The sequence below is a fragment of the Thamnophis elegans genome, chromosome 14 (assembly GCF_009769535.1).
Source record: "Thamnophis elegans isolate rThaEle1 chromosome 14, rThaEle1.pri, whole genome shotgun sequence".
Classification (NCBI taxonomy): Eukaryota; Metazoa; Chordata; class Lepidosauria; order Squamata; family Colubridae; genus Thamnophis; species Thamnophis elegans.
Window position 1 is genome coordinate 27,297,426 of NC_045554.1, and position 13,563 is coordinate 27,310,988.

The 13,563-nt window shown below is 39.7% G+C and overlaps 1 protein-coding gene across 1 annotated transcript in view; it reads left to right on the forward strand.

Annotated features, from left to right (window-relative positions):
* The window catches only part of NECAB2 (N-terminal EF-hand calcium binding protein 2), a 190,538-nt gene that overhangs the window by 62,132 nt on the left and 114,843 nt on the right, over positions 1 to 13,563 (forward strand). The window contains exons 3-5 of the mRNA XM_032231091.1: positions 725 to 833; positions 10,516 to 10,530; positions 13,334 to 13,344. Coding sequence (XP_032086982.1) covers positions 725 to 833; positions 10,516 to 10,530; positions 13,334 to 13,344 — 135 coding nt within the window. The remainder of the gene's footprint in view (positions 1 to 724; positions 834 to 10,515; positions 10,531 to 13,333; positions 13,345 to 13,563) is intronic.

Here is a 13,563-nt window from a genome sequence, read left to right on the forward strand (position 1 = left end):
CTAAACCTAATCCTAACCCTTAACCTAACCCTAACCCTAACCCTAACCCTAACCCTAACCCTAACCCTAACCCTAACCCTAACCCTAACCCTAACCCTTAACCTAACCCTAAACCTAAACCTAACCCTAAGCCTAACCCTTACCTTAACTTGAATCGGCTTGCTTTCAAAGTGCTATTTAAAGCGCCCTTCTTTCTCCGTGCTCGCTGTTGTCCCCCTGCTGATGACGTCAGTGACGCGGTTTAATCGGGCGCGCTTTAGTCGAGCGCGGTTTTGTCGTGCCACGACTTATGCAATACTCTGTATTCATCGACACATTGATCCAAAATTCTAATAGCAACATAAGTGCACATTTTACTTTCAGATAAGTGTCTTAGGGGAGAAATAGGTTAATTGCTCCTCTCTAGCAAGACAGTACAAGTCGTCCTTGAGTTACAAGCATTCATTTAGTGTCTGTTGGAAGTTGCAGTAGCACTGAAAAAAGTGATTTATGACCAGCCCTCCCACTTACAGTAATCCCCAGGATGACTGGATCAGAATTTGGGTGGCTTTGGCAACTGGCATGTATCTGGCATGGTTGCAGTGCCCCATGGTTATGTCATCACCTTTTGTGACCTTCTCACTTGACAAGCAAAGATTGTGACCCTGGCTGTTGGGTGACTTTGTATTGGTTATGCTTCCCCTCTGCTGGTAATCGATCACACCTTCTGTTGTGTTGCTTACAGATGATGGGAAATTGTCCTTGGAAGAATTCCAGGCCTTTTTTTCTGATGGGACTCTTAACGAAGAGGAGTTGGAGAAACTTTTCCACACCATCGATTCTGACAACACCAGGTGAGTCCCTTTGGACTTCTTAACTGCTTTTCCCCATCAAGACAAGCCTTAATGCTTTTCTATGTGCATTTCTACAGTGTTTTCCCAAAATTAAGACAGGGTCTTATTTTCTTTGGTCTCCCGAAATAAGCGCTTGGCCTTATTTTCGGGGAAGTCTTATTATTTTTGAGGTGCAGGAGGCGGCGAGCATGATCACCTTATGGCTGCTGCTGAGTTGTAATATTTTTTTGAGGGGAGTTATTTTTGGGGGAGGGCTTATTTCAGCGCATGCACTGAAAAGCCTGATTGGGCTTATTATCTGGGCAGGTCTTATTTGGAGGGAAACAGTATATTTTTAGGCTCAATTTGATTCTGGGTACTTTCTCTCTCTCTATTGGAAAGATGGATTTTATGTTTCCTATAATTATCTTTTTAAATTTTGTAATTGCCTTCCATTGTTTGTCTGTTTGTCATTTGTCATTTTTAAAGAACTTTTTAAATCACTGGTTTTCTCTTCAGAGAAAGATCTATATATACTTACAGTCATTATCCAAATATAGTTATACTATATTTTAAGGTTTAATTAAAGTTTCATTACCTTATCTTCAGATTCCTTCCTGAATTGTGAGCCTTCCTCTGATTGAAGGTCTAATTTAGAGAAGTAAAAGAAATATGTAGTTTCTTTTCATGAAAAATGACCCTCACAAAAAAAGACATTTTTGCACAAAAGCTAAGCAGAAAAGAATTTAGTAGTGTCCAATGTTCAATTCGAACAAGTCCAATATAAGAAAATAAAGTATATGATATTTAGGAAAAAAAATCTGTCAAAAGATTGTAATGCATGGAAAAACAATCTTGCATTTTAAAAACCTTCCTTTCAAAATGTATTTATAGGAGAAATCTTATGTAACTTTTCCAGCTAAATGCAGAATCTTTCTTTCTTTCTTTCTTTCTTTCTTTCTTTCTTTCTTTCTTTCTTCCTTCCTTCCTTCCTTCCTTTCTTCCTTCCTTTCTAAGTTTTTTTAAAAAATTATTTAACATCACTATCTACATCAAGGGTGTCAAACTCAATTTCATTGCATTTGGGGGTTGCATTTGACATTGGAGGGTCAGGGGTGGTAGGGCCAGGCTGGGCCTGGCCAGCATGACATCACTTGTGTTGGGGGCGCCTGTGGCATCCCAAGCACTCTGCCAGTGAAAATTGGCTCCCGAGTTCTGTTTTCGGCTGTGACAACCTTCTGCAACCCTCTGCCAGTGAAAATGGAGCTCGGGGGGGGGGGGGGGGCGCACACAATATTCCCGAGCTTCATTTTCACTGGCAGAGGCACTGTGGGCCAGGATCCGGGGAGACAGGGTAGCAGTCTTCCAATATTTGAGGGGCTGCCACGGAGAGGAGGAGGAGGTCAACTTGTATTCCAAAACACCCAAATGCCAGACAAGGCATGATGGATGGAAACTGAGCAAGGAGAGATTCAACCTGGAAATAAGGAGGAATTTTCTGACAGTGAGAACAATCAATCCTTGGAACAGAAGTTGCCTTCAGAAGTTATGGGAGCTTCATCACTGGAGGCTTCCAAGAAGAGATTGGACATCAATCAGTCAGAAGTTAGTAGGGTCTTCTGCTTGGATGAGGGGGTTTGGACTTGATGTCCTACAAGGTCCCTTCTGATTCTTGAGCCGAGGTGGCGCAGTGGCTAGGGTGCAGTACTGCAGGCCACTTCAGCTGACTGTTATCTGCAGTTCAGCGGTTCAAATCTCACCGGCTCAAGGTTGACTCAGCCTTCCATCCTTCCGAGGTGGGTGAAATGAGGACCCAGACTGTGGGGGCAATATGCTGACTCTGTAAACCGCTTAGAGAGGGCTGAAAGCCCTATGAAGCGGTATATAAGTCTAACTGCTATTGCTAACTGCTATTGATTCTGTTATTCTATTATTACGAATGAATTGATAGCAGGGGAAAGCAAGGTGAGATCTGGAATAAGCCGCCCAAAAATTACACATTGAAAAGCAACCCACGGTTCAGCACAGAGAATCTAATTAGCATCCAGTAAGATGCTTTGGGAAAATCTGCAGGTGTTGTGTGCCTCGGGACGGTTGGCCTTGAAGAAGTATAAACAACTCCACTTAGCAGTGCCACAGTTCATGAGTGCAAGCCTCCCTTCCCCCATTTCTCACGGAACTGCTCCACGTTTCTCACGGAACTGCCCCATACCATCTCGCTTCCCCTAATACCTAAACCCCACCCCCACCCCCCATTTCTATGGCAGTCCAGAGCAAGCAAACTTCGGGAAACCAAGCTGGACATCCGGCTGACACGATCGTTGCAGCATCCCCATGGCCTCATGATCAAAATTCAGGTGCTTGATGACTGTCTCACATTTATGACAGTCCCATGGTCATTTGATCCCTTTTTGTGACCTTCTGAAAAGTTAAGGGGGAAGCCAGGTTCATTTAACTTAACAACTGCAGTGATTCACTTAATAGCTATGGCAAGAAAGGTGGTAAAATTCACTTAACAAATGTCTCACTTAGCAACAGAATTTTTGGACTCAGTTGTGGTCATATGTTGAGGCCTACCTGCAATGCTTAAGGGCAAACTTGACATATTATAGTCAAGACTTTCACAGTAGGGACTAAAAGCCAGAATAATACTTTTTTTTTTTTTAAAGTCAAAGTTATGAAAATATATAATTGCTGGGCCAAACCTAACCAGAGATAACTTGGAGATGTAGATAAAATTAGAAGCACAATCAAATTGTCCCGTATAAAATATACTTGCATACAAGCAGGCAATATCTGTGCACATATAAATAGCACTCACCGAAGGAGAAAAACATACATCTAAAAAGCAATTAATTATGACAAGAAATGCAAGTAGAAAAAGTTGAGGGGGGGGGGAGAGAGAACCAGTTATTGCTACCCAACTCAGTGTGAGTGAAAAAGTTTGAAATGTATTTGGCTTTTCTTTCAGACTCCATAACTGCAACACTTTCTTTCGGTTTAGATGATTGGATTGAGAAGCAATTGGGTTTTTATCTCCTCTGGCAGAAGAAAATCTTCTGTTAAGCAGCCCCAAAGTGTCTTCCATTCATCAGATATTCCAAGGAGGATATTTTTTTTAATCTTTGGTTTAAGATTTTCTATCCAGATTAACTGCACCTAAGAGAATCTCTGTAGCTCAGCTTTGCACTTGGTCCTTGGTGCCCTCTGAGCTTGGTTGATTTCTTGCAGACATTTCATTACCCAACTAGGGAACAACATCAGTGTTGGAAGGGAATGGGGTTACCCAGTTCTGTCACAAAAGGTCACCTTTATCTGGGACTTAGGCAGACAAATTAACCTCTCATTTCATGGAAAGAGTGTGAACTTCTGTTGCTCTTCCTCTGAAAGTCTTCCGTCCCTTCGTCCATCAACGTGTTTCTCCTTTATCCCTTTTCCTTAAAGACGACGCTAATAATTTCACATTTTAAATAATGGAGGGCCTATTCTTGTCCAGAAAGGGACACGGCGGCTCAGTGGCTAAGACGCTGAGCTTGTCAATTAGAAAGGTCGGCAGTTCAGTGGTGTGAATCCCTAGCACCGCATAATGGAGTGAGCTCCCGTTACTTTTCCCAGCTTCTGCAAACCTAGCAGTTCGAAAGCACATAAAAATGCAAGTAGGAAAATAGGAACCACCTTTGGTGGGAAGGTAACAGCGTTCTGTGTACCTTCGGCATTTAGTCATGCCGGCCACAAGACCACGGAGATGTTTTCAAATAGTGCTGGCTGTTCAGCTTTGAAAGGGAGATGAGCACCACTCCCTTCAGTCAGGAATGACTAGCACATATATGCGAGGGGAACCTTTACTTTAACTTAATTCTTGTCCAGAATTCTCTCCTACCATCCTCACAGTAGGAAACCGGATAATGTTTTGTGGCCCACACCATCAAGCCATGTAGCCTCATTCTCATTTCCCAGTTAGTTATTAGCTGAAAATGTGTTTCTCATTCAGAGTGCATGTTTCTTTGAATATTGCAAAATCATTTCTGGCTCAGAGCTAAGAATTGTTCTGAACTGTTTGGGACAGTGGCTTCAAATGGGTGGAGTCAGGGGAAATAATACTCAGGAATTCAAATTTGGAGAAGGTGACTTGGGTATCATCTTGAGATCTTACTTGGGTTTTGTTTCAATGGATTGCAAATGAGAGGGTCATCTTTTCAATGGAAACATCTTCCATTGTTTTATGGGACCCCTCACTGCAGTCCTTCTAGCACCCCTTGAAAAGAAAGCTGGCACAAGGATGGGCAAGGATTCATTGTTGGCATATTTAGGAATTCTGGACAACAAACAAAGATAACAGACCTACTGGGGGCTTTGCATGGCCCACTTTCAAAGTTCTGATGATCATTGCAGTCATGTGACCAAACTAGGGGTGCTTGGCAGCTGGGGTGCACTTATAATTGCTTGCAGCACCCTGTGGTCACACAACTGTGTTTTATGATGGTTTTGCCCAAAACTAGTATTTACTTCCAGTTTTTGGCAAAACTGCATCCAACTGCTTTATAACTGTCACTTTCACTTAACAACTGCTGCAAAAAAGGTCGTAAAATCAAGGAGGAAGAAAAGGGGAGGACAAAAATCAGAGCAGTGTTTCTCAGTGTTTGGCATCCTCAAGATGTGTGGACTTCAACTGGTTGAGGAATTCTGGGGGTAACAGAAGGGAATCTCTGTAGCTCAAGGTTGAACTATGGAGTTGTCGGTGCTCTCTAAACTTGGTGGTTTTCATACAGATTTTTCACACCGAATGTCTGAACGAGAACAACTGAGCTCAGAGAGCACCAAGGACTCCACTATTCCAGGAGTTGAAGTCCACCCATCTTATAGTTGCCAGCGATAAGAAACACTGGATTAGAGAAATCAGGGTTTTAGATAGAGGATCAAAGATTACAGGAACTCACAAAATTATTGCTAGAGGCAGGTCAAGATGGGTGAGCGTTTATCTGAATTGTCAGCTGGGATCAAGCCTGATTTGACAGCACTATCTGTAGAATGGCATAGTGGTTAAAGATAATGAGATTATCAGATAGAAAGCTGACAGCCTGTTTTGGAGCCTGTGTGATGGGATGAGCGCCTAAGACTTCCTCCAGCTCCTGACATTTTAAAAATGTGCAAAGGTGAGTAGATAAATAAGTACCAGTTCTATTGGTTTTATTTCATTTCTCGTAGATCTCACTTTTCACTTTGAAAGGAAAAGGCAAGATGACTTAGTCTAAAAATAAAGATACACAAAGGAAGAAGTGATTTTTTAAAATAGACATTGCATATGTTTTTATATTACTACCTATCTTAAAACCACATCTATTTTAAAAAATGTTAAACTATTTAAATAAATAAAAGAGCACAGATAGTCCTTGACAGACATTTGTTTACATTTGTTCATTTGACTATTCAAAGTCACAGTGGTGCTCAAAAAGTAACAACAAGGTTGGAAGGGACCTTGGAGGTCTTCTAGTCCAACCCCTTGCTCAAGCAGAAAACCCTAATGTCAATTCCCCACGTTGTTATGGGAGACAGGGAGGGGGAGTACATTCCACGCATACTATTGGCTGGAGTTGGATCTCAGATTACTGCAGCTGGCTTGGGAGGAGTGCATTTTACAGGGGAATGTGATCTATGACACAGACTGAGGGGAGGGAAGGAACAGAGGTAAAGTTCAGAAGAAAATCAAACAAAGCACAGGCTTAACTGCAAACAAATCTTGCCTAATGAAGCTCCTAATACATCACTGGTTTTTGCATTAAAACATTGACTCGATTATTATGAATCAATTAGGGCATCTTTAGGAAATTTGACACCTATATCATTTCAGGCAAATGCCTGTCTAATCTCTTCTTGAAAACCTCCAGTGCTGGAGCACCCCACAACTTCTGGAGGCAAGTTGTTCTACTGATTAATTGTTCTCACAGTCAGGAAAGTTCTCCTTAGTTCCAGGTTGTTGCTCTCCTTGATTAGTTTCCATCCATTGTGTCTTGCCTGCCTTCTGGTGAAAAATAGGTTGACCCCCTCTTCTTTGTTTCAGCCCCTCAAATATTGGAAGACTCCTATAACTGGTCCTTGCACATACAATCATCTCAGCACCCTCTCTGTCACATGATCCAAATCCGGGCTTGTATTTATGACAATTGCAGCATCCCGGGGTCATGTGATCACCATTTAGAACATTCCCTACAAACAAAAGCAATGGGGGAAGCCAGATTCACTTAACAACCAGGCAATTCACTTAGCAACTGTAGCGATTCACTGGACAACTATGACAAAAAAGGTGGTAAATTCAGGCATGAACTCACTTAACACCTGCCTTGCTTAGCAATGGAATTTCTAGTCTCAGTTGTGTTTACAAGTCGAGGCCCACATGTACATTAAAACACTCCATAGCAAATATATTAAAACAATGCTTTAATATGTTTGATATGTTTGAGGGTGAGAAGCTGCCATACAGAGAATGCAAGTGATGCTATGTTTGTCATGATCTCAATTTGCAATCACGCAAGAGTCATGCAAGCATCATGGATGGGATAGAAATTTGATTAATTAAATAAATGAATATGTATGTATGTATGTGTGTGTGTGTATATATATATGTGTGTATGTGTGTGTTGTATTTGTGCTGATAAATAAATAAAGGGAGACTAGTATAGATCTATTTCAAGCTATTTAGCTCTCATCAGCTAGCCATACCCTTACTGGGATTCGAACCTGTGCTGTATTGCATCTTAGGCAGATGTGTTAACCACTAAGCCACAGAGTTCAACTCTTTATCAGCTGTGCCGGGGTGATAGGTATCTATTTAGAGTTACAATCCCCGGTATGCCCAAATATGGGAGGAAGTTCACTACTTCCATTCTCTGTCCATCGGCTCATCACAATAGACCATCCAGACAGAAACCCAATATTTTTACTGTTGCCTTTGTTACATTTGTGTTGTATTTGTGCTGATAAATAAATAAAGGGAGACTAGTATAGATATATTTCAAGCTATTTAGCTCTCATCAGCTAGCCATATCCTTACTGGGATTTCAACTCCTTATCAGCTGTGCCGGGGTGATAGGTATCTATTTAGAGTTAATCCCAGTAAGGGTATGGCTAGCTGATGAGAGATAAATAGCTTGAAATAGATCTATACTAGTCTCCCTTTATTTATTTATCAGCACAAATACAACACAAATGTAACAAAGGCAACAGTAAAAATATTGGGTTTCTGTCTGGATGGTCATATATATATACACACAGTATAAAAGCCAAATACTGCTCACTCATCATGAAATCTCCAGAACCGTAAAGCCTACAAACTTGAAATTTGGCACATATGTTCCTCTTGGCTTCTAGGTGCTTGCTAAAAAAGGATTTTTCAAAATGACCATCAGATCATTAGTATTTTTTATACAGTAATTAGCACGCTCTGATGCTAAGGAATTCTACTACTCCTCCCCATCTGAAAAGAACTCTGTTCAAACTGCCAGTTGCCTTATATTAACATGCTCTGATGCTAAGGAGTTACATTCTACTCCCTCTCCCCACCTGAAAAGAACTCTGTTCCAATTGCCAGTTGCCTCACATTCCGTTACTTCAGTTCAAACTGGCAGACATCCCACTCCTTCACTCAGGAGCGGTCTGGGGCTCCTTATAGTTCTAAATTTCAGTTCCTTCATCAAAATGGCTACGCCTTCCATCTACAGAACTACTTCCGGACTTAAGGCAGAGGGAGTGATATTCCATTATGTGTTTCAATCACCGACCACCACTGGGCCAACGGATTGAACCGGAATGAACCGGATTTCTCCTGCATTGCCTCATCACATAGTTTCATCACAAAGCACGGGTATCCAGCTAGTGAGTGTATAAATAAATAAATATCATATATCGTACCAAGTGCTATAGGAATTGTGACAGAAAATATTAATTAAGGCACAAATTGTAAAATAATTAACTTTTAAATAGCTTGACCAATTATAATGGAGAGAGGTGGGGGTTCTGTGCTAGGAGATATATTAAAAGAAATTAAAATATGGGGGTCACAAATTTCACAGGCAGCGATCTTTTTTATGATGTTACTTTCTCAATATTGTTGCCTGTAGCAACAAATCATTGTGTGTTTATCTTCCTTCTGAGTCTCAATTACATCACAGCCATTGTCAGTCTAAAAATAAAGTTGATAAAAGAAAATCTTCCCCTGTCTCAGGTTTTATATAATGCCTTTGTCGCCCACCCTCGCTAGAGAATTAGCTTTCGGTATTCTATATTTAAAAATGCTGATAATTCAGTTATAAAACAAAAACAAAACTCTAAACTAAACCCCCCCCCCCAAAATAAAACAGATGATTAAGCTACTTAGTTTTGTAAGATGCAGCTTGAAACCTTCTGGAATCACAATTCTAGTATTGTTACAAAAAATTCCCAAAAAATTCCTGTTGCATACAGGATCGGCACTAGCAATACCATAATATTCTGGCCAACTAACAATCAAGAGAAAGATTTCCTGCTCATGGTCTTAGATCTCTTGTGGGAACGAATGAACTCCTGGCTTATGACACGTTTTACCTTTCTCTCAGGCTCAGGCTGGTCATTTCCTACAGTAGGTGATGAATTAAAGGATAATGTAGCAAGTGCATTTCATTCCCCTCACTTGTTCATTTATCCAGAATTATCAAAGTTGTCATTTAATACATCCAGCTTGGAAATGATGGCTGTGTATCTCACAAACCAGAAAGAAGATAACGATGCTTTTAGAGTTTATAAAAAAAACTGATCAAGGAGAGATTCAACTTAGAAATAAGAAGAAATTTTCTGACAGTGAGAATCATCAACCAATGGAACAGAAGTTTCCTTCCGAAGTTGTGGGAGCTTCGTCATTGGAAGTTTCAAGAATAGACTGGACTGCCATCTGTCAGGCATGGGGTAGGGTCTCCTGCTTGGGTAAAGGGTTGGACTAGATGACTTACAAGGTCCCTTCCAACTCTGTTATTCTGTACTATTTCTTTAGCCTTAATACATTTTCTCCCTATTGTGTTCCACAAAGCTTGGGTCGTAGTCTATTTAACAACGGAACTCAAAACCATAGTGATTTTCTGTTCAATTAATCACCAGCTTGCTAGAACTAATCATCATCTTCTAAGTCTTCTCTTAGATTTCAAATAGTGTCTTGCAAATCATTCTGATTCATCACTTGTATTCATTTATTTATTTATTTATTTATTTATTTATTTATTTATTCATTCATTCATTCATTTATTTATTAGACACATTTATATGCCGCCCAATCCCGAAGGACTTGTATCAATAGGGCATCAACTTAACTCATCTTTTTGAAACTCAACTGTCTGAAATGGCTCACTTTCTCTTAGAAAATGGTCTGATCTTTAACTTATTACTGTATATAAACTAGCTGATAACCCAGCATTGTCCGTGTATATATTTATAGGGGGAAATGTCCGGACCAAATATAATTTCTAATATTGGATTTTCCCCTTTACCAGAGGTAGCCCCCTTGTGGATTACAGTGAAGCCATTACCATGACAACTCCACTGTGATGTACAGTAGAAGTCATTTTATGGTAGTACAGTAGAAGCCATTTGAAAGCACAACAGGCTGTATCTTAACAGAATACACACCACAAGGAGTGTTAGGGGTGTCTTACCCCCACAGTATTTGTTTCCAGAGATTAAGTCATCTGTGTACCAAGTTTGTTTGTAATTGCTCATGGCATTCCAGAGTTTTGCTGGAATATACAAACACACAGCTGATAAAGGAGGAGAGCCTGTGGCCTAATTGCTAATACAACTGCCTAATATGTAATACAGACCAGGTTCGAATCCCAGTATGGGTATGGCTAGCTGATGAGAGCTAAATAGCTTGAAATAGATCTATACTAGCCTCCCTTTATTTATTTATCAGCACAAATGATATATATATATATATATATATATATATATATATATGTATGTATGTATGTATGTATGTATGTATGTATGTATGTATGTATGCATGCATGCATGCATGCATGCATGCATACATATATTCATTCTAAAATCAACTTAAAAGATCTTGTTTTTGCCATATGGTAATTACCACAAATCACAAAACAGGGACAATATTTATTTTAATTGCTGAATTCTTAATTCCAACCTGCCCAAGCACAGAAGTCTTGGCCTCAAAAAAGATTCAAGAATTATTGGCCTTTAAATGCTGCAATGCTTTAATCTCTGTGAACATTGATTCTGTAGCTTGAAATAGTGAAACTTGGAACCAAATTCACATCCTAGAAAACCTCATTGCCTCAGTCCAAAGTCAATTGCATGTTTTCTTGCTTCAACTTTTTCCATGATAATATTTGAGAGAGAAAAATAAATCTCCTGCAGTTATTTCAAATTCTTCTGCAGCTTCTATAATCAACCTCTGTTAGACCAAACTGTAATATGACCCAACTTTCAAGAACCATTCCAGGAAGGGGAATGTAAAATCAAAGAGGAAGTCAGGCTTGTCAATGCTTCTTTTTCTAAAGCAGCATTTCTCACCCTTAGGAAGTTTAAATTATGTGCATTTCAATTCCCAGAATGCTTTGAGATGTGCAGCCTTAAAGTCTGTACCTCTTAAAATTGCCAAGATTGAGAAATAACTCTTCAAAAGGTTGCACCGTCAGTCTGAATTTCAGTACCATGGACAGTTCCGGATGAGCCTCCATCTTTTCCTCTGCTGCCTTTTAATTTCTCCATAAGTTTTAGTTTCCTATAACAGAGGCTTCTATCTTTCTCCATTTTTCTTGGGATGCTTAAGACTTTTGCTCAATTCTTTTCATGCTTTTGAATTTCCTGTAAAGGATTTTCAAAGGATTTTCTTTGTTTTGCCTACCTTTTGACACATAAGAAATAAGATTTTCCATGAGGGTGAGAACTGTGGCATGCTTAAAAATACCTGATAGGAGATCCAAAATTTTGGAAGTGCAATAGAATTAGACAAATGGCAGAAATTGTGGGATAGAAATGTTAAATTGACTATGTCAACTGCATATAAAGAAAATTTGGATGAAATGTTCTATAGATGGCATTTTGCACCAATGAGATTGGCAAAAATGTATAGAGATAGATGTGCTAAATGTTGGAAGTGTAATCAAACACCTGGTTCATATTACCACATTTGGTGGACAGGCCCAAAGCCTAAAAAATATTGGACGAAAATACATATTTGGATAGGGGAAAAAAATGATAAAGCAGCACATAGACCTCAAACCAGAGATATTTTTATTGGGCATTCTACTGGAAAAATATGATAGGACTATATATCTCAGCTTACATGTACTAACTGCAGCCAGAATTGTATTTGCACAAAAATGGAAAAATGATGAGTTCCCAACAGATGAGAGTGTAATTAAGAAAATATTACAATGTGCAAAAATGGATAGACTAACGCTTACTATTAAAGAGAAAGAAGAAACTGAATATTTTTTTTTGATATGGGACCTATTTTATCAATGGTTAGACAATAGAAACAGAAGTTAGAAATAGGACATAAAAAGAGTAAATACCACAATATGAACTCAGTACATTAAGAACCCTGATGGCACAGTGGTTAGAATGCATTATTACAGACTAACTCTGCTCACTGCCAGGAGTTTGATCCTGACCGGCTCAAGGTTGGCTCAGCTCCGCTGGCCACTGGCCATCTACAACAACTGGTCCCTTGGTTTATTTTAATCCTCTGCCTTTCCCATCTCTTTTTCCTTATATGTTTGACTTCTTCAATATAAGTGCAATGGTAGAGACTGTCCCACAAGCAAACCATTCTAGGAGCGGGTTTTTTTTTTTTTTTTGCTTGAAGGAGAGTCAGTCATCTCAGTACCTTATCAAGTCATGATTAATGTTGACTTTCATTTCTTCTTGTAAGTAGAATTGATCCCTTGAGTAAAACAGAAAAGCCAAAACATGTTCCAGATGCAGGAAGACGTGGCATAATTTTTATTTAGTTCTTTATAAAACTGACTGTGGATGAACATTTTTATTGGCAAGCTAAAGAATGCAATTCCAATGCACCGTGCAGAAAAATCAATCCTTGCAACCGTAAAGAAAGATATTCCATTTTAGATTCTGGCAGGTGTAAGCCAAAAGAGTACATTTGCTATTTCTCGGAAAAACTGAAAAATAGAGAATGTGTCAGATCTGCATAAATCTATAGTACCTGGATGGCTATCTTAATAAATAGAATCATATTCTTAGGTATCTTTAGGAAACTCTAAATCTTTCATTACCAAACTAGGTAACATCATCAGTGTACTGATGATGTTACTTAATTTGGGTAATCAAATGACTGCCAGAAAACAACCAAGCACAGAGAGCACCAAAGGGCCTCTCATTTCAACCCTGAACTACAAACATTATCCTTTATTGATACTAAAGGTAAGGTAAAGGTTCCCCTCGCACATATGTGCTTCTGACTCTAGGGGGTGGTGCTCATCTCCGTTTCAAAGCCGAAGAGCCAGCGCTGTCCAAAGACATCTCTGTGGTCATGTGGCCAGCATGACTAAATGCTGAAGATGCACAGAATAATGTTACCTTCCCACCAAAGGTGGTTCCTATTTTTTTTACATACTTTCGAACTGCTAGGCTGGCAGAAGCTGGGACAAGTAACGGGCGCTCACTCCGTTATGCAGCACTAGGGATTCGAACCACCGAACTGCTGACCTTTCTGATCAATAAGCTCAGCATCTTAGCCACTGAGCCA